This window comes from Myotis brandtii, unplaced genomic scaffold (assembly GCF_000412655.1).
Source record: "Myotis brandtii unplaced genomic scaffold, ASM41265v1 scaffold154, whole genome shotgun sequence".
Lineage (NCBI taxonomy): Eukaryota > Metazoa > Chordata > Mammalia > Chiroptera > Vespertilionidae > Myotis > Myotis brandtii.
The window spans coordinates 3,911,464-3,932,972 of NW_005355584.1; the positions used below are offsets into that span (position 1 = coordinate 3,911,464).

The 21,509-nt window shown below is 39.7% G+C and overlaps 1 protein-coding gene across 1 annotated transcript; it reads right to left on the minus strand.

Annotated features, from left to right (window-relative positions):
* Window positions 1-12,766: 12,766 nt before the first annotated feature.
* Window positions 12,767-20,937, minus strand: GTSCR1 (Gilles de la Tourette syndrome chromosome region, candidate 1 (non-protein coding)). Its single transcript, XM_014535956.1, is given in 3 exon segments — window positions 12,767-12,917; window positions 19,200-19,305; window positions 20,883-20,937. Coding segments are annotated over 3 exon segments (312 nt in total).
* Between the last annotated feature and the right edge of the window lie 572 nt (window positions 20,938-21,509).

Consider the following 21,509-nt stretch of genomic DNA (forward strand, 5'->3'; position numbering starts at 1 on the left):
TAAGGTTAGAAAAGTGAAATATGAAAAATAATTTTTCTTGTATCTAAAGAAGGAAATAAAAAAAACTAGTTACATTAGAATGGAAAAAAAAAACACCCCAAAGATACTGAAGAGTAATTCTAACATATGTCTGTGACCTTGGCAACAGGCTTTTGTTTTGGGGGCAGAAAATGATTGATTCTGAAATATATAAGAAAATGCAAAAGAATCAGAAGAAACAAAATGATCAAAAACTAGGAAAAATAAAGGAAGAAAAATTGCTAAATTATACTTCATCAAAACTGCACATTTCTGCTCATTAAAAATTATAATTAAGAGAGTGGATATAAGAATACAAGCTAGGAGAAAAGTTTTGCAATGTATAAGTAATCATGTCAAACATGTACAAAGAACCTCTACTGATAAAAATAGGAACCTAATTAAAAACCAGAAAAATTTAAACAGTTTAGAAAGGAAGTTATACAAATGGTCAATGAATACATAAAACGATACTCAAATCATTAATCATCATTAAATGCAAATTCAAACCACAAGGTATCTTTATATTCCCACCAGAAATGGCTAAAATTAAAAAGACTGACAAGAGCCAATGCTGGCAAGAATGCGGAACAACTATAACTCTCTTACTTTGCAGGCCATGGTACAAGATGGTGTAACTTTTTTAGAATACTGTTTGACAGTTTCTTATAAAATTAAACATTTCTCTATCCTACAATCCAGCCATTTCATTTCTGGATATTTACACAAGGAAAACTAGAACATATGTTCATATAGAAAGAATTGAATAAGAATGGGTAAGCAGCTGCATTTATAAGAGCCAACAAATGGAAACAACTCAAAAGCCCATCAACATGGATACACAAATGATGGCATGTTTATATTATGGATGAGTATTCAGCAATAAAAAGCAATGGACCACTGATAAACATAAAACAGGGATGCATGTCCAAAAATTATTTTGAGCAAAAAAAGCCAGTCACAAAGGTGTATAAACCGCATGATTCCCTTTATAAACATTTTAGGGCAGGCAGTACTCATCTGTGGTGACTGGCATCACAGTGGCTGGGTAGGGGACAGTTTGACTGGAGGGGAGCACAGTGGAACTTTCTATGGTGACAGATTTGTTCTTTATCATGATTAGATGGTGGGTCTTCCATGTGCCAGAACTCAGCAAACTTCCTGAGGTCTGTACATTTTGTTACAAGTGCAAAAATAAAATAACAAATTGTTTTCTGAACCCAGAGCAGCATATATTAAACATGGATTCATGCTAGGCAAATCAAAGGAAAATCATAGAATGTTAAAGACAGAAAAATATTAAAATAAGAGAAGAAACAGATAGCCTATAAGGAAAAATGATTAGAATAACAGCAGAGAAAACAACAATCACTCTAGAATTTTATTTCCTGAACAACTATGATTCAAAGTGAGGGCAGGTAGAGACACTTCTCAGAAATATTTCAGAACAATCCCTAATAAACTACTTTGAGTGAGGAACATTGTAAAAGAGATGAAACCCATGGGGAATGAATGGAATGTAGCAATGACAGACCTCTCCTTCGGTGCCTTAGAGTGTGGAGGGGGAACCACTGGGAACTCTGTGGTCCCCACAAGTCCAACCACCCCTGAATCAGTTGTAGAACTTACTGCTGTCCAGGGGTGCAGTTCTTCCCCAGGTGCTACTGCAGAGGTTGGTGTCCAGTGGCCTGTGTGGTGTGGATCCAGCCCAGGTTGCACCTGGTTGGGAGCAATAGGGAGGCACAGGCTGGAGGGGAGGAGATTTGAGTCACTACAACTTCTAGAAACATCTCTGAACCTCTCTTTTCACCAATATCAGTTTATCCCCTTGTTTATGGCGGAAGTACCTTTCATATTGGTACCTATGTTAGCCATTGTACCTTTCATATTGGTACAATTGGAAGTACCTTTCATATTGGTACCTATGTTAGCCTATGTTAACTGCTCTGATAATTGACGAGGATCCTGAAGATGAGGGCTTTGTCATTATTTTGAAATATTGGATGTGGAAGAGTTCAGTTAGGTTTAAAATTGTTTTATATCTCAAGAAATTTCAATATGACATTTCTCAAAGAAAGAAATGGAAATGTTGTTAAATTTTTTAAAAGTAATTTCAACTACGGTACATTTTTGAGATGTTGGAAAAGTCACTTTAGGTTTTACCAAAGCTGCTATCAAAAGTAACTATCAAAGGTGATTATCAAAAATTTGAAGAGACGTTAAAAGGTCTTGTTCAGGAATTGCACACAGATATTTCAAGCATTTATCCTGCTATCGAAAGGGAAATATATATCTAAAGTAGCCTCAAGATTCTCATTTATATATTTGAATAATATTTGGAAATTTTATGCATATTTAATATGTAACATCTATCCTAGTATTTCCCAATACTTATTTTTCCTGTTATAACTTTGTAATGTTAAAAAAAGTAAAGTTTTTTTTCACTGAGCACCATATGAATGTCCGACTGCCTTATTTACCCCAGTGTACCAAATAAATATTTCCTTTTTTCTGTATAGATAATAATGTAAACATGCGTGGAAGCATAATGTTAGAATATATGGATACATAGATTATTTTCAAATACATATTGAATGTTTAAAATCTGTCTACTTAATGGAAAAAATAGGAAGAAAATAACTATAAGAATAGATATTAACAGAAAGTGCAGATACAGTATCAATGAGTGTGGTAGCCTGCATGGTCCCCCAAACCCCCAAAATGTCCATGCCCTAAACACTGGAATATACCATACATAGCAACAGAGACTTTGCAGATGTAATTAAGATGATAGACTTTAAGGTAGTGAGATTATTCTGGATTATCTGGGTGGGTCCAGTCTAATCACTTGAGCCCTTAAAGGTGGAAAATTTTTTTTAACTGGAGTCAAAGAGATGAGTAGAAGGAGAAGTCAGAGTGATTTGAATCGTGAGACGGGCCTGACCTGCTCTTGCTGGATGGGGACTGCATGGAGGCATGAGCAGGAATGTGGCCAGGCTCTAGGAACAGAGACTACCCTCACCTGACAGCCAACAAGAAAACAGGCACCTTGGCCCTGCAACTGCAAGGGGCTGAGTTCTGCCAACAAACTGATGATCTTGGAAATGCATTCTTCCCCAGAGCCTCCAGAAATTTATGCAACCCTGCCTACACCTTGATTTTGATACCCGTTTTTCCAATGATCTGATTGGTTGAGTGGTTCATCTTTTCTTTAGTGATCTAGTGATTTACCTAATTCTGAGCTTGCCCGCCAGTCCAGTGTGTGGCTTGAATTCAGGTCGCTTAATATCCTCAGGCTCTCTAGCATCTGGACAACATGGTAGAATTGTAGTTTCCGGTCCTTGTGGTGGAAGGAGAGCATGTGGTTAATTTGGTCCAATGAAGTATGAGCAAAAGTGGTCATTTAACTGCAGTAAGTGAGGAACCATCCAGGACCAATGATGTCCCAGATGGCGGTGTCCACAGAGACGCAGAGAAGGATGTGCAGCTTCTGCAAGAAATAAAACCTCTGAGATTTGGGGGTTATTACCATTCTGTACTTTTCTGGATGTTTGAAATATTTCATAATTAAATTTTAAGACAAAAGACCTTTATGTAGAGAATATATGGAAAGGACAATGTTGATACCCAACCATCCACTTGCATGGTCGCCAGGTTTGCAGGTGTCATGATGGAGCTGAACTCAGCATCAGGCAACATGAAAAAGTCTGATGGGCAGGCAGTTGATGCCAAGAATGCCAGCAATCCCCAAGGAGCTCTATTGCACAAGAAGATCACATGCCTGGAGACCATGACATCAAACATCAAACTCAGAAGGCTGGTCAGAATCAGAGGGAGTGACCAGCACCTGCTCTTGGTCCCAAATACTGAGGTCCAGGAGTTTTGCTTTAGTTTCTCAGAGAATTAGACCAAATTTGTCTAAAGAAACCAGACTAGAAATTAGCATCCAAAGAAATGAGACAAGGAGCCTATTAGTAGAGTGGGTGGCCAAGCAAAAAGGCAGTGACCCGGGGATTGGTTGGAGAGTGTTTACCTCAAATTCTTATCCACTTAGAACCTCAGAATGTGATCTTGTTTGGAAATAGGGTCTTCACAGATATAATTAGTTAAGATGGTATCATACACAATAAGGGCATGTCCTAAATCCAGCGACTCCTGTTCTCTTAAGAAGGACATGTAATGACACAGAGGAGCACGGGGGGAAGTCAGCTCCGTGAAAACAGAGGCGGAGATTGGCATCTCCAAGCCTAGGAATACCAAAGATTTAAGCAATCACCACATCTGGAAGACACAAGGAAGGATTCTTCACTAGAGCCTTCCAAGGGAGTGAGGCCCTACCCATGTCTTGGCTTTAGATTTCAGGCTTCTAGAACCATGAGAGAATACATTTCTGTGGTTTCAGTAGGCCCAGCTGTGGATGCTGCCAGAATTTGGGCTCAAGGAATGGGGTCAGTTCTATTCCAGCACTCTTGTCTGCAGACACATTGACCTGCTGAGGAGGACACTGCACAATTGATTGTTATTGTCATTGGTGTGCACCCACACATGCTTTCCACCTCTGTTCTTAGCACCTTGAAGGGTTAACCACACTTACATAGTTTCCCCCTATTCTGCACTAACTAGAAATTTCTTAACCATCCTAAGTGTTACAAGAATCTGCAGTTTCCTTTAAGCAACTGATTGTGAAAATTATAGTTTGTTCTACTTCTATACCTCTAGGAACCCCTAATGGCACTCTGAATGTCATTAATATAAAATGCAAATGATGTGTTTGCCTCCTCTTCTCAGTTCAGGGTAACCTTGTCAATCGGCCTGTTTGCACTAATGAGCTGTCTGATGAAAGCTAGCCCAGTGCTGAGAAGGTTACCGAGAACCTCGACCTCCCTTACCCCACTCAGGCCTACACGACAGTGTTTGATGGAAGAGGAAAGAGCTCTGATTGGCATTCATCCGGAGTCACTTGAGTGTTCATTAAGGGCTGTGGGCAGATCTTCATTGGACTATTTCCTCAAACACAAGTAAAGAGCAGCCATACTTTTCAAATGAGCTCTCTGAATATTTAAAGATTATTATGTAGATAAGATTTCAGAATTTCCTGGGAATGCGGAGGAACTAGGTCATACACTTTTGTAAAACCACATTTATTTAATCTTTAAGAACATTATTTCAGCATGATACGAAGCATTACTGTATGACCGCATTTTGAAAACGAATGTTCTGTTAATACCTTTGTGCCCAGAGACACTTTCAGTCTGTTTAGGTAAAAAGGAAATGGGTCATCATAACTACCTAACTAGGTGGAGAGTCAGGAAAACTTCCTCCCAATGTCAGTGAAGAATTCCTAAGGGTAGAAATGAGAGAAATATAAAGGAGTATTTGGGAAGCAGTTGGATAAAAGTTTGTTAGTCATTTTTAAAGGGCTGTTTTTCTTTTCTGGGTAGGAAATTTCCCAAGAAAGGGACCTTTGTTGTGAGACAGAATGAAGGGCAACCTTGGCTATCTCACCGGAATAAAGCGCACTAACAGTGGCTGTGCGTGAAAGAAAAATAAATAGAGGATGCGGTCTCTATCTGGTGGGGTGTACAAGGTCGGGTGTGCATATCTGTCTGTTTGGCACATTTGACTTCATGTTTTCAGGTGGTCACGAAAGTCCCATCTAAGCCGTGGGCTTGGGTTGAGAGTGTTCTAGTAGGCAGGACTGATATAAGCCGTCCCATCTGCATCTCCATCGATTTACGTATTGTGTTCACGCAGGGTTAGACACAGAGGCGATGGGTTGAAATGTGGAGCCTTTCCAATCTGATTGTTTGAGGGGGATCTTTGCTTTTGTACCCACCAGAAGACCCATTGTAACAATCAGGGTACGCTGCTCTCCAGGCCCGGTGGAGGGAAGTAGTCTTGATTTTCAGATGAGGGCATTGAGGTCCAGAGAGAGCACTCAGCTCTTAGGGGTAGGACATCCCAGTGGTTTGCTTGTAACCACTGTACCACGTCAGACAGAAAGGTGTAAGGTGCCGGTTTAGAGCAGTGTGGGGGGAACTTGAGTATCTCCCTCAGGAAGATGCAGCTTTTTCCTTCTATATCTTTCTCTAACTACCTCTGCAAAAGTGACCGTGATTAAAATGCTCCTTTGCAACTCTTCTTGGGCCTTAACTTTATTGGGTCCTCACCAACTTGAGACAGGTACCAACTGGTGTCTGGATTAGCGTGCTGCCCAGGATACTCCCCGTTTCCCCCCACTCCTCATCGTCCTTTCACACACACACACACACACACACACACACACACACACACACACACATACACATTCTGGGCAAAATGGTATGGGGGCACCCATCCGGATCATACTAGTGCACATCAAAATGAGGACCACGGCCTGGAAATCCTGTCCAGCTTCCTCCTGGGGTCCTGCCGACCTCTGCCCTTCCCCTGCTTCTGTTCTGTGAGAACTGTTATGCCAACACTGACCTTAGGTTGAGTATCTCGTGTTTCTCCCAACTCCTCATTGTCCTCCCCCGCCCCCACACACACACACATTCTGGGCAGAATGGTATGGGGGCATCCATCCGGATTACACTAGTGCACATCAGAACGAGGACCACGGCCCGGAAATCCTGTCCAGCTTCCTCCCGGGGTCCTGCCGACCTCCGCCCTCCCCCTGCTTCTGCTCTGTGAGGACTGTTATGCCAACACTGACCTTAGGTTGAGTATCTCGAACATTCAAGGACCTAAAGCAAATGGCTCTTAAAGATATGATTTAATTAAAAATTCTATCATTTTTCTGTATCATTGATTTCTTATTCATATGTGAAATGGTACATCTCCCAGCAGCTGCCCATGTGATCATAATGAGTAGCCTAGACTGAGAGATGATTCCATAGCACATGTTAAGTAAGTAAACCTGAAACCCATTGAGCGTCAGCTGCAGGTTTGTGTATTTAGGAGGCAAACAAAGGACTTCACCTCTGCGCCACTGGTTCAGATCCCACACTGGTTGGTAGTGATTTCAGGGATTCTTACGGTCATGATAAACCAGTGGGTCTCTAAATAGGAGGGATCGGGTGGGCAGTGAAGGGAACCTTTTTATATTTCTTTTTCCAGCTCTTTCATTCTAATTTCAAATGTCAGTGTAAAACACATGAAATGCCATTCTGAAATATTTATTAGATTCTTAAGGTGAAACGCTAGTTCTGCATCCAAAGAAAGTTTCATAAAATCTTTTCAACACCACTAAAATAATCCTGCCCTTTGGGGCCTTCTGAAAATGTAAACCTTGCCTTTAAAATGGAAGAACACTAATTGACATATTAAATATATGTATCAAAATTATTTGCCAAATGGACAGTTATGGCAGGAATATGTGTGTTCAAGTGAGAGGCAGGCCAGGCTCTGACTCAGCTGTTAGCCTTGTGGGGGGCCTGGATCTCCCAGCACTCCCCAATCTGAGGGCTTGGACCAGAGCACCAACCTCTGCTGGTTGTATTAACGGGTAGGAAATGGAAGTCATTCCCCCGGAGGCTTCTCTGTTTTGGCCACAGTTGGCTCTCTTCACATCCATTCAGTACTAAGAACCGAGCATTAAAAACGTGCCGAGGATGCACAGATAAACATAGTAAAGTCCTTGTCCTCAGTGTCCCCTGTCAAAGTCAGTGTTTTGAGATAATTCTTGATTTCAAGGTCAGGAGAGGAGATAGGGAGTTTAGGGCCTATGGCCCATCTATGAAATTTCATATTAACTGGAATATGTCTGCCACTAAGGAACCTTAGTGATTTTATAAAAATATGTTTTTATTGATTTCAGAGAGGAAGGGAGAGGAAAAGAGAGATTGGAGCATCAATGATGAGAGAGAATCATTGATTGGGTGCCTCTTGCATGCCATCCCCCCACCAGGGGTTGAGCCCACAACCTGAGCATGTGCCCTGACCAGGAATCGAACCATGACCTCCTGGTTCATAGGTCAATGCTCAACCACTGAGCCATGCCAGCTGGGCAATAACCTTAATGATTTTGATTAAAAAATAGACCTATGAGCATCAACGATGAGAGAGAATCATTGATTGGGTGCCTCTTGCATGCCATCCCCCCACCAGGGGTTGAGCCCACAACCTGAGCATGTGCCCTGACCAGGAATCGAACCATGACCTCCTGGTTCATAGGTCAATGTTCAACCACTGAGCCATGCCAGCTGGGCAATAACCTTAATGATTTTGATTAAAAAATAGACCTAGTGAATGCTAAGAAAAATATAGTCTAATCACTTATAAAAACTGGCATTTCATTGCTTTAGTTTTTGACTAATTTTCTAGTCATTACTATTTTCCTGGAGGGCCCTAGCAAAATAACACATTTGGGAAGCTAATCATTTGAGTATGTAGCTCTGTTAAAAATGACAACCTCATTCTTTTTTCTAGAAAATCTATGTGATAGAATGATAAAGATACAGTCTTAGAATTGGATGAAGAATGAGTTGTCAAGAAAGATTTGATTTTCAGATGCACAGAGGTGGTAACAGGCTAAATCAAGGATGGATTTTCTTAGAGTCATGACAGAGGAGTGGTGGATGGCTGATTGCATTTGGGGGATGTGCATGGATGGGTCTGAGAGCAGGAGGGAAGTCGATGTGTACCTGTTGGGGGAGAAAGCAGCTGGAATTGTCTTAGCGGCAGGAAGACTAGTAAACCAAAGGAAGCAGTTCTGCAAGGTAAAGCGTGTAATGTGTCAAAAATGTCAAGGAGACTGAGGATGGAAGAAACATGATTTGATTTGGGCAGAAGGAGGTCCTTTCTCAGTTCCCAGGGCATGGTGGTAGCCCAGTTGCTTCCTCTGCTCTCCAGGTAAGCACGAAGGGCAGCTATGATTTAACCTGACTTTTCCAGGCCACTTCTAAAAATAGAAGACATATGATTTGTCTTTGGTCTGCAATGAACAGTGAAGTACGTAAGCATGTTGTAATCAGCAAAGTAACCCTGTGCTTTCATATTAGGGATTCAATGCTTTTCTCGTCTAAAGAAGGGGCGAAATGAATTAACCTAAGAAAGTCATTTTTTATACTTATATAAACAATCCCACTAGAAGAAGAGGATTGGATACAAACATGGTGGCACTAGTTTTAATTTTGGAGATAGACCACACACACCAAGGATATTTGTACACTGATTGTACTTGCAAATAGAAGAGGCCCAGGCACCCTAGTGGAGAATTTTGCCATCAAAACAGACACACACACTCTCTCTCACACACACACCTCAGAGTGCTTTGTCCCCAAAGGAGTTTGCATTTTAAAAATGTCTTTTAATAAATCAATGTTTTCAGTCCACATCACATTAAAAAGCATATTTTTGCTTCTTTAAAGTAATAAAAGCAGGTCGCGTGTTCCCGAGTGTTCACAGCTAATGAGCAGCTGGGGGCCTTGCTAAAATTTAATAAACTCATTGACAGGGGGGCGGTGTGGGCTGCTCCTCACTGTGACTGACCTGGGTATTCAGATGTGAATCATTCTTCTGTGTTCATACCACTATTGCTTATCCTGTGGCCCTTACCCACGTCATCCAGTTACCAATTTATATCAAGTGCATTTGGCTTTCCTTGTCTGTATGTGAATTAAAGCTATAAGCACTTTACATTTTTGCCCCTTAAAATGGTATGGTTGTTATTAATAATGAATAATTTAATTCTACATAATCAAAATCACCTCGGTGGATGTCACACGAGGCAATAAAAAGCGAAGAAAATTTTCTTGAAAGGAGAAACTAGATAATCCCATAGAATTATTATTAAAGAAATAATTGGAATAGCAATTCTGAATAGCAAATAATTGTCCTATGAAAAAGCACAGTTGGCTGCAGACAAAAAAGAAAACAATGTAAGGGATTCATGTGAAAATTAACGGTGCATATTGAATTTCCTGGGTTTTATTTGAAATTGCCAGACGTGCTGTTTTCTTTTGGTCTCCTGATTTCCCTCCTGGGGTTGGTCTTTTCACTGTGATGCTTGGTCATTCTCTCTTTATCTTGCAGTGAGTCAATTCAATGGCAGTTTGAGTTCTGTGATTATTATAGAGTGGGACAAAATTCAAAAGTAGGCCAAAAATGAGAACATTTTTAATGTTTTTGTAATAGTCTGCTACAGTCTCTCCTTGCCCCCAATAAATGTATGTCCTTCCGAGCCATGCACCACACCAGAACCCGTTGTCCCCACTGATCTGTGCTTTTCACTATTGCATCCTGACTTCTGAAGGTTGACAGACAAGCTGTCTCCTGACACAAATATCTGTTCAGATCCTGCTTTGCTAGTGATGGCAGGTCAATACCTTTTAATATGGTCCTGCAGAATTGTCCCAGGTCACACATATACCCATTCTAGAAACTTATGCCTTATGTTAAAGGAATTATTTTAGTCCAAGGATCGCAGGCTTCTTAGCCATGGGAAAAAAACTAAATCTTATAAATAAACAAGACTCCAAATCATAGCACATTACATTTATTTTCCAGTGGTTACCACACTGGGAAACCCTTTGTGGAGAAATGGAGAGTTTATATAAGACAAGTTGCTTAGCCTTTTCTTTTTTTGTGACCCCTAAGTGGAATATAATAGCATTTTAACTCATATGACTGGCAAAACAGTAAATGTTTGCTCCAGGAAGTTGATAAACACGGCAACATTTGAATTGTAAGTTGGTAGCCTGCCTGGCCTGGTTGACAGTGCCAGCTGGCTTATCTTGAATCCATGACATTTGATTGTGCCTTGCCTTCCTTTGAGCAAGTTATCGCTTATCTGTCTGTCTTACTAAGTGAGAATAAATAGCGATGCTTCTATCTTGCATTATAACGTATGGTTTTTCTCAGTCGGCACAAAACTCGTGAATGCTGCGAGGATAAACATGCCATTAAGCACAGGGCATCATTGTTTGATAGGACCTTCTCAGATGTTAAACTCAAAGGTGATTTACCAAGGCTGAATTGTACATTGTATTAACTTTTAATTTTCAGCCCTTTAACTATCCTCTTGGCTAGCAAGTGAAGTGGTTCCTGTTCATTGCACTTTTCCTCCATAGCCCCAGAGCTTGCTTTGAAGGAGAAAGAGCCCATGTGGACAGGCGAAGATGAATAACAAGGCAGGGAAGACATTGAAATGGGATACTTCCTTGCAATTCTCATTTACTTGTACAGTTGTTCTCACCAAAGATAGAACGAAAGTGAATTCCTGTGTCACATAAGTGAGCTTGAGTTTCATGTTTAAGGTAGGAAACAAAGGATCTAAGTCCCTGAAATCAGTTCCTTGTGATTATTTTTATGTTTTAATGATTACTGAAAGGAAAAGGTCAACTAACATAAAGAATGTAGCATAATGGTTCCCTCAGGGGCCAGGCACTGATGAGGTCTACATTATTGCTGTTTGATTTTCCACTTATCCTGTTCTGAATACGAATAAAATATACTTTGAGATATAGTTTCAAATTAAGGAAAATTAATGATCCCTTTGGATAATTAGACTCTGTTATGCTATATTAGTCTTTAAGAAATTTAAGAAACCATTCAAACTTCAATTCTTTCTCTCTTTCTCACTCTTGAGTTGTTGTTTAGATCTTTCAAGGGGAAAAACACCCTGACTTACCTGAGCTGTTGAGTTTGCAGTAGAGACTCTGTAGATATTTATAAGCCAGTGGTGGATACAGAACTGAGACAGGTGCATTTCAGTTCTCTAATTTCATGTGGAGAGTTGACCTTGCTATGTGGACCATAAAAGGTCAAAACTCAGATAAGAGGAGATATTATGTATGCTGGGTGAATCCTTCTGTAATTTGAAGTTGTTTAATTATTTTACAAATTAGTAGCAACTTGAGTGGTTCTCTAACCACTGTTTTTGTGGACTGTTGCACCTACAACAAAATGATATCTTTTGTATGTGCATGAGATCATAATTGAATGGATGGTTAGTAGATATTAACTTGCATTTACATTTTCAGGTATTTAAAAATTCTACAGATTATAAGCCAGGGAAATTTGTATTTCTTTGCAATGGTGAGGAATTATAGTGAGTCAGCCTCTTGTGAATAATGTTATGAATGTGCCATGTAATTGATCAAGGAGAAGCGCATAGTGACTGTGGAGTATATAACAGTCAAGCATGGTATTCTAATACTGTGACTTAATTGGCTGTGCAGGAGATTAGGATGATTAACTCAGCTCTGCGTTTGAATCATAGGAGATGTCAGTTAGGGAAGGACCAGCAGGAAAGAGCAATGTGGCCTCATTGACACATTGTATGCGGGAAACGTATTTATACGTTTTACGTTGACTGTAAGTAGTAGAGCGCGGGACATGTATTAATACGTTTTTTATAGACTAGCGGTAGAATGCAGGTAACGTATAAATACGTAAACTAAAGTTATCGTAATTTTACTGAACGTTGCCATTTGCCCGCGCCACCTGTTAGCGCGTGATAAAAACTACCCACAAAGAATGTGTTGACTTGTGCCAAACAGGCCTGGGTTCTTCACTGATGACCATGAACTTGGAGGAAGAGCATTTGTAGTGTCCAAGTGCTGGATATAAAAACCTGGCCTGTCATTTACAACAGGGTGACCAAAGATGGCACTTAACCTCAGATGTTGTCATTAGTAGGGATACTAACATGTGCCTTACCTAGGTCTAAATAATGATACTAGCATGTGGTGATTGTGAGGATGAATGAACAGGCATGGGAGACAGCTGTATAACTAGAGAGCACTGCATACAGGTGGTTGTTTTAATTAATCATTTCATAATACCACTGACAATAGAGAGGGTAGTGATGTTTCTCTACCCTGGTTCATTTCTCCTCATTGGCACCCACACAAGGAGCAAAGTTCTAAGTTGATAAAGTCTTCCCTGTGCTTCTCACCTGGATTTTGTAGAAGCTGAAGTATAGAAACACTGTTTAGAAATGAATAATTCCTTTGGTCTAATAAATTCCCTCAAATGAGTGTAGTTAAATCACTGGAGGGAAGAGATTTCCTGTCCTGAACATTCTAGAAAAAAGGTTAGTAAAAACTCAATGATTAAGAAAGTTTAGAAAACCTTTTCTTCTAGTAAAATTAGATGACTCACTGTTTTCTAAACTGTAACAGATGTCATTTCTATTTCTGGAACTTAGAAAGAGTATGGCTTCTTTGAACCCTGTCAAAAATAGCCATTTCTTATGGCTATTGTCTTTTCTTCCTTTTTATAAAAGTCTTCTCTTTATTTTAGACCCCAATTAAGTGCCACTTTTTATAAAAAGAAACTTCCTTGGTTACCTCAGTTATACAGTAGACACTGTCCTTAGACAGTGGTTCTCAACCTTCCTAATGCCGCAACCCTTTAATACAGTTCCTCATGTTGTGGTGACCCCCAATTTCATTGTTACAAATTGAACATAATTAAAGCATAGTGATTAATCACAAAGACAATATTTAATTACATATGTGTTTTCTGATAGTCTTAGGCGACCCCTCTGAAAGGGTCTTTCGACCCCCAAAGGGGTTGCGACCCACAGGTTGAGAACCGCTGCCTTAGAAGGTCTTTGCTGAATGAGAAATTTCTGGTTTTATTATTTTTTTATATACTATGTATATACGAATATCTCTTGAAATGAATTGTAAGTTATTTGTAGGAAAGAATATTCATTGTCTTTCAACTTAGAAAATGATACTGGGAATTTATGATGACAAGTATTGAATGAACTAAAAAGAATCTGAAGGCTTTGCTAGAAATAAATGGTAAAGATTTATTCAGGGGCCTTAGGGTTTGCAAACCAGAAACACGAGTCAAGACCCAGAGTGTTCTGAAGAAGGAAGAAAAGCTAAGAGTTCTTATACTAAAAAGTATATTCTTGAAAAGACTCAGTCCTGCATTTTTAGCCTGTGGGTTTGTCTGGGGTGGTGGTCCTCTAAATGACTGGTGGTCTGGATAATGAATGTCAGGCTATCAGGATACATGAACATTCTTGTTTTAATCCTTTGGGATAGCCAGGGGGTTATCTGCAGGTTCGATGGATATCCAGGCATTGAGGCAGGACTGGAAAGTTCAAAAGTTTAAGTTCTCAGGCTCCTTAAAACAAGAATAGAATGGTTTCCTCATACTTCAACCTACATGATTTTAGTAATTTAGCAGCTTGACTATGGTGACTCCATTTTATTTCTTCACTCTGCTCATCACAAGGATGGTTAAACATGTAAGAAGGGCTGCTCCTGTAGGAACTATTTGAAAGTAAAAAAGTTAATTGGTCAGAAAAAGAAAGAGTTCAAAAGAACATTTATTTGATGGAGAAAAGTTTTGAAGATCCATTTAAAGTTTGGTAAATTTGAGTTTAAGAGGGCAAAGTATTGACTGGAAACTATTGATGTATGACCAAGAGTTTTTAGAAGAAGAAGAAGAAGAAATTTAAGTTACATATTTAGAAAAAGAAAAATTGAGGATAAAATTAGACTCATTAAGGGATCTCTTAGTTGCCTTGCCTTCTGTGTTACATGCTACATACTGGTAATGTTTGAATTTTTTATATTAGAAAACTACTGTATAATCTGCCCCTTGCAAGCCACATACTTATCTTCCCTTAAAAAGGACTTTTTTTTAGGTGACTGCAGCACTGAAGTGACTGTGTGAGGTCCCAGCAATGAAAGGAATGCACAATGGTTGCATTATTTAATTTCATATTTAAATGGGTAGTCTTCTTCTCATTGTCTTACCCCTTCTAACCAAGTCCAAATAATGCAGACCTTGAAAATAGTAGATGATATTAGGATCAGCAGCACCTTTCCTGAATGTCCTTGATGGGACTAACTTTTGCTTAGAATGTGTCTCTTTTATTCTAAGTTTTTCAGACAATACTAAGACAATGTAATTTGCTTTTTCATGCCCTCTTGCCTTGGCAGTAATAGGAAGATAGTGTGTTAGGGACAGCAGAATCACTCCCCAGAAACTCAGCACAACAGTGTCTAGTCCTCACTAGCTTCCAGAGCTCCAAGAATCCCAGGGTGGTGCTCCATGGGCTGTGTTTATGGAAAGGGGCTGGAAGATTGGCGTCTCAATTTCTCTAGCTCCTACGGAGATTCACAGTACCCTTGGCCAGAAACAAGTAGAGACCTTTTTCAAGAAAAGCCTCAGAGCACATTTCAGGTGTCAACTTATAAAATAACATTTCTGAAGGCCAGTGTTACTGTCTGCTGCTTTGGCTACAGAAGTTTATTGTCCTTTTGTAAAAATAACAAAAAACATACCCTCCAATGACATAGATTTTAGGTTATTTTTCTTGTCACCTTTGATTCCTGATATGTGACAGTGACAGAGGCCAAAGGACTCTGGCAGTTGTAGCAGATGCAAGAATCAGTCCTGTTCGCACCGAAGGAGCAGAGCTTGCTTTTCTACCTCGCCTGATGCTGGGAAGCATGGACCCAGTTTTATGATAAGCTCAGGGAGAGGTACGTGGGGAGCCTATGTGGATCCCAACTCTTCTTAACTTGGGCTCCGTGTTGGGTAGGCACCAATATCTACTCCGCACAGCACACAGAGTGAGGGCATCTGTCCTCAGACAGGTGGGACAGTTCTTCATAGGTGATAGATAATTGCCCTCCCTTCTTTTTTTGTCTTACTTCTTGATGGCACATGACTGCTCTGGACACTGAATGCCCTGCTGCTCTTGAGAATAAAAAGGAATATAAGGCATGACTTTAAAAAACTGGGCGTGGCCTCAGTTGGTGAGAAGTCTCTCAGCAAGAATGGCTGAAGATCAATCACTGAGAACACCTACTCATTACTTTTGGCAGACATTCTGCAAATGTAATTGCCTTGTAGCAAAAATCCTATTGAACTCATTTAGCTACTTGGGATTTAATTTTTTACCCAATTTATTTTGGAGGTACACCAAGAAGTTATCTTCCTTATAATTAGAGGTCCTTTAGGTGCAATACTGAAAAAATTTTAAGTGGTTTAAATAGGTAATTTGCACACCTGCTTTAAAAATTCTCCAGGATAGAATACTTATTCCTAAGCTGTATAGTGCAGAACTTTGAAACCTACTGCTTGAGTGGGCCTGTGTCTTGTTTGCCGAGAAAACTTGACCATATCTGCCAAGCTCCCCTTTGCCCGTCTCTATATGTAACTTGCAGAATTTTCTACTCAAGCATGAGGATTAAAATCCTACTCTTTTTCATCATTTATGCTCAAAATCAATCAATCTATTAATTGGCAGCATAGATTATCTGCAATATTTTTCCAAAGAGCTTTTAACTTGTAAGCTATAGGAACTCAGCCTAGATATCAATCTAGAACATTCTACAAGATTCCTGGAAATATATGCAATAATCTGTTCTAAATTTTCCTCTTGGATCAAGTCAGACCACCAGAGAACACACATTTAGACAATCAGGCAATAGCGTTGGCCTTTTAAAAAACTACATTTATATTTACAATTTTCCTTGCTTTTATGCTCATGCCCACATCAAGGGATGTGGTCAGAGGAATGCTGTTCAGACATTTACTGTCTGGCTGATGTGGGAGATGCTGACCTCCACGTAGGCAGCTCGAACTTCACAGGCAGCACAGAAATCCTCCAGGACTTGGTACCAGAGAGAAACTGACTTTTCCTGAACATTTTTGCCTCTTCGCCATTGTAATTGTCCTTTAAGTCATTATATCTCAGACTATTAATGCAGAATAGGCAGCTTGAACTTCACAGGCAGCACAGAAATCCTTCAGGACTTGGTACCAGAGAGAAACTCACTTTTCCTGAACATTTTTTCCTCTTCGCCATTGTAATTAGTCCTTTAAGTCATTATATCTCAGACTATTAATGCAGAACCCTTTTCAGAGCCAGGCCTGTAGGTGGTGCGTGAAGGAAGCTTCTGTGCCTCACTGGAGCTTCCTCTCAGTAGTGGGTCAGCACGCTGATGGCCGTGTACAGCTCTGCAGTTAAGAAGCAAATGTTAGCTTGGTTTCAATCCCAAACCTGCCAATTTTTATTACACCGGTGTGTGTGTGTGTGTGTGTGTGTGTGTGTGTGTGACATTTCAATTATTATCCAGCAGAACAGCATTAAGCAGGGACCAGTTGTGGAATATGACTTTCTTCTCTACTTTGGTTTGATTGCCAAGAGGTTTAGGATGAAATTTGCAAAAGTTTAAACTTAAATCCCCCCAGCTCTTAACTGGACAAGGTGGCCTTGGACATCTTGGTAAAGCCTCAGATCCCACTTTGTCCCATTCACCTTGAGAACTGTGGGCCTGTTCTTGTTGACCTCCCTGACCCACAATCACCCAGAACTCTGCTTCCTCTTTCTCAGCAGCCTTAGGCTATGCCTTATTTTCTTACTTATTTTAACTACTTTATCTCTTTAAATACTAGGTTTTTAACTGACTTAGGCTTTACTTTCAGTTCAGTCTTCTAAAGATCCATAGTGAAGGCAGATACACAGACTTATCAATTCACCTACTGTTTTCTCATTTCTGTAGCTTTAATACCCCAGCCCTTGGAATGAGCCCTACACACCTGGTCGTCATCACAGACTCATATTACAGCATGCATCTTTTTTATGACCTTTATTCCTGTCATCTTCTTTCCCCCTCTTCATTTCTCTTTGCTTTAAATTCCCAACTTATGATCCTGTTTTCTCATATAAATGTCAGAGCACTGACTCAGCCCCTTACACAAGGAGAGGATGGTATAAATAGCTAAATGATTATTTTTAGTAATTTATTAAAAATGAATAGATGTTTTCACTCTAATACTTGAGGAATATCATCACACAGGAGCATTGGCAAGTCACTTTGGATATAGGAGGTGTTAGGCAAAGCTGGGTAAGAACGAGGCTCTTGGAGAGACACTCAACAGGGTGGAGTAGTGTGAACCATGGAAATTTCAGCTCTGCCTCTGCCTGGTTGTATATCTGGGTCAGGGGCACCAGAGGTGATCCTTGGCCATGCTGCCTCTGGCATCTTAGTGTAAATTACCTGCATTTTCCAAAGCACGTGGACTCGGCATCCTGATCTGCAGAAGTTTGCAGCCCATGTGTCTCCCTTCCAAGCACCCTGGCCCTGCTGTGCTCACAGCACTGACTCCATACTTCATTGATCAAAATTCTTCTAATGGAAATCACATGACCTGCACGCATCTTGGATATTCCAGAATGACACCATGGAGTGATGACACATTGAGAACAAAGGTTTAATGATTGAACAGGGACCTGCCTCTGAAGCTTTTGATGAAGAGAAATGCCACACATACGTCTGACCCTGATGCCACAGCCTTTCTTCTATGCCTTGATTCATCAGAATTACTTTGTCTTTTCCAAAATGGAAATAGAGACTTTCATAACATGTTACTTGTCTTGTGTTAAGAGTGAAGACACCTCATTTATTTGACTGAGGTTTTGTCCTGTTGCCTCCCTGGTTTATCCAAACATCACTACCAATTTAATATTTTTGGAACATCTTTTTCATCATATCAGTCACAGCATAAAACCCTCCAGTGACTTCTGCTATCTATAGGTTAAAATATAAACATGTCAGGTTTATTTTTTAATTTCTAAGCCTCCACATTCCATATTTGATCTCCATTTGCCGCATGTTTTCTGTTGGTCTTCCTTTTCACAAACCAGTTGCTGCCGTCATGCTCGGTTTTTAAGTTTCAGCTTTAAGGTTTTGCTTTTAACTTTTTCCAATACACTTTCCCAACATGAATAGTCATAATAATAGTCACAGCAGTGCTGATAGTATTATAAGTAGTGAAAATAATGGTAATCACACCACAGTGTTTGAATCATGTACCTTTTTATTTTTATCTTCCAAATCTTCATGTTTTGACTTCTTTCTACACCTTTTATCACCTATCCTAATACTTCGAGGCTCACTCAGATTCCTTCTCTCTGGTAAGCCTTTGAACCTAAAATAAGCTAGAAATAAGCTCTCTTGTCTGAGCTACTGTTATTCTTAAGTCCGGCCATTCATAGTGCACCTTTGTGACTTCTGCATCTCGCTACGTTTTTGTGTTTAGAAAGTTCTTAGGGTGTGGGGGTGACTTACATACAGTAGTGTGGGAATGGCACCTACTTCAAATCCTCTGTGGGATGTTGATTATATAGAGAAAATGCAAGTTTTGGTATATTCAAACATATATGCAGATAGACAGACAGACAGACAGACACACACACACACACACACACACACACACACACACACGTGCGCGAATGAATAGGAACAGTGAACCAGAGGAGCAAGAACACTTGCAAGCAATCGGCAAGTGGTGATTCTTCACCTTCTGTAATGGAAGCCACTCAGACTTTTTCCTCTCTCCTTCCTTTCTCCTCTCATGCGGACCCCCAGGGTGATGGGTTGTCCTGACTGGACACAGTGAAATGGGGCTGTGAACTGAATTGTACTAATCCAATTCTGATTGAAAATTGTCCTACTTAGCATTTAATTCATATGTAATCTTAATTTACAAGAGGCAGTATTTGTGCTGTTGATAGTTTATGTGAGGTTTAAATTTTAGAGGATATACATACTTAATCTTAAACTTTCTTTTTTTAATCCTCATCTGAGGATATGTTTTTAATGATATTTTTAGAGAGAGAGGAAAAGGGGTGGGTAGAGAGAGAGAGAGAGAGAGGAGAGAGAGAGAGAAAGGAGAGAGAGAGAGAGAGAAATATCAATTGGCTGCCCACATATATCCCCTGACCAGGGATTGAACTTGCAACTTAGGTATGTGCCCTGACCGGGAATTGAACCCACAACCTTTTGGTGTACGGGACGATGTTCCAACAAACTGAGCCATCGGCCATGGCTCTTATGCTTTTTGGATATATTCTGGTGCAGTCCTGTGAGCATTATATTAATGATGATAATAAAATCAATGGTGATGAAATAGGGATGCAAACATGATGACTTTAGACAATACTGGTGGCCCAGTGCATGGATACATGCACATAGAAAGGAAATTAATTAGAAGAAACATTTTAATATTGCTATTCTCCCTTTCTATTGAAGTGTCAGAGATGAAAAAAAATTAGTAAAATGTATATGAAAATAATATATAAATTGATTAATAAATAAATAATAACAACATGATATAATCACAAAGATATATAAAAATAACAAAATCATGATATAAAAACAACATTGATAAAAACAATGACTGATAAATTGATTAAACTTATTCTAATATCTCAGTGTATACCATATTAAGAGTAATAACACTTTCAGAGTGCTTGACTAATTTCCTTTGTGATGAAGTATTTACAACTTTAACTTTAATGTCACACGCTCTTTGAACTCAAGAGAAAGCAACATATAACTGACCATTCCGAAAATGGGTTCAGGTAGGAATATTCCTACTATGTCTAGATTTGTCCTTGTGATTTATTAATAGTCATCGCAAATGCAGGCATCACGGGAAACTGTCTTCGAATTAATTTAAATGGGAGGCCAGTGTCAGACGGGGACAAATCAATTCTTGGAATCAGAACAACCTCTCCTTCCGCAGATCCTGTCAAAACTTCAGCTTCAATTATGTTAGGTTGAAATCTTTTGGTAATAAATCTAGTACCATTACAAAGACCCCATTTACTATTAAGATTTCTCAGTAGTGCGATGATTGCACCCACTTTCGATTTTAATTTATGACACGGCATTCCCGAAGGAGTAATACTATTAAGAAATTTGATGGGAAAATTTTCCTTTTCGGCATCATCCATTGAATCGATGGAATCATCACTCAAGTAGGTGTGAAAATCTCCACTGAGTATATCCAAAATGTCTTCATTTAATTTATGAACGTGCTAGAGCTTTGTATGTATCGAGCATGAGCAAGTCAACGTTTATTTTTAAATCGCCAGTGCACGTCATATGTACCAGCCGGTTGGTCGGTCTGCCAGCTGGTCGGATGGACGGATGAATGGTTGGTCATTTAGCCCTTTATATATATACATGATAATTTACAATCACATTGCAGTAAAATGAAGAGAAATTAGCTCTCTTTTAATTTTAATTGCTTGGCTCCTATTTTCTTTGAAAAGATCTTGTTCCAAGGGCAGATGAGGATTTCTGGGACTGGTGTGGAAGAATTACCTGGCAGGGAGTGGAGTGTGAGCCTCCAGGGGAGCTGGCTGCGTCAGCAAGATGCCTTCTCCCTCGGGCTGCAGCTACACCTGTGCATCAGCAGTTGGGGAAAAATGTAAATTTCACCTACTTTTGGTTATGGAAAATTTTCAAATGGAATTATTAAGTAAATGTTGCTAACTTATAAAAATATATTTATTTTCCTTAACCACATTGGGTTTGGACTTGTTTTTATTTGTTAAAATGTTATTATTTAGAGAAGAATGATTGGTTGTTTCTATAGGTCTTGTGTGGTGTGTTCAATACTGACTGAGCTAAAGGGTATTTGCATAAGTCCATCAGCCACTGATGAAATGCAATTCTGCATAGAAACTAATCAATGCTTTTGCAAGGGTCCCATTTTCTGTAGAGAGGATGGTT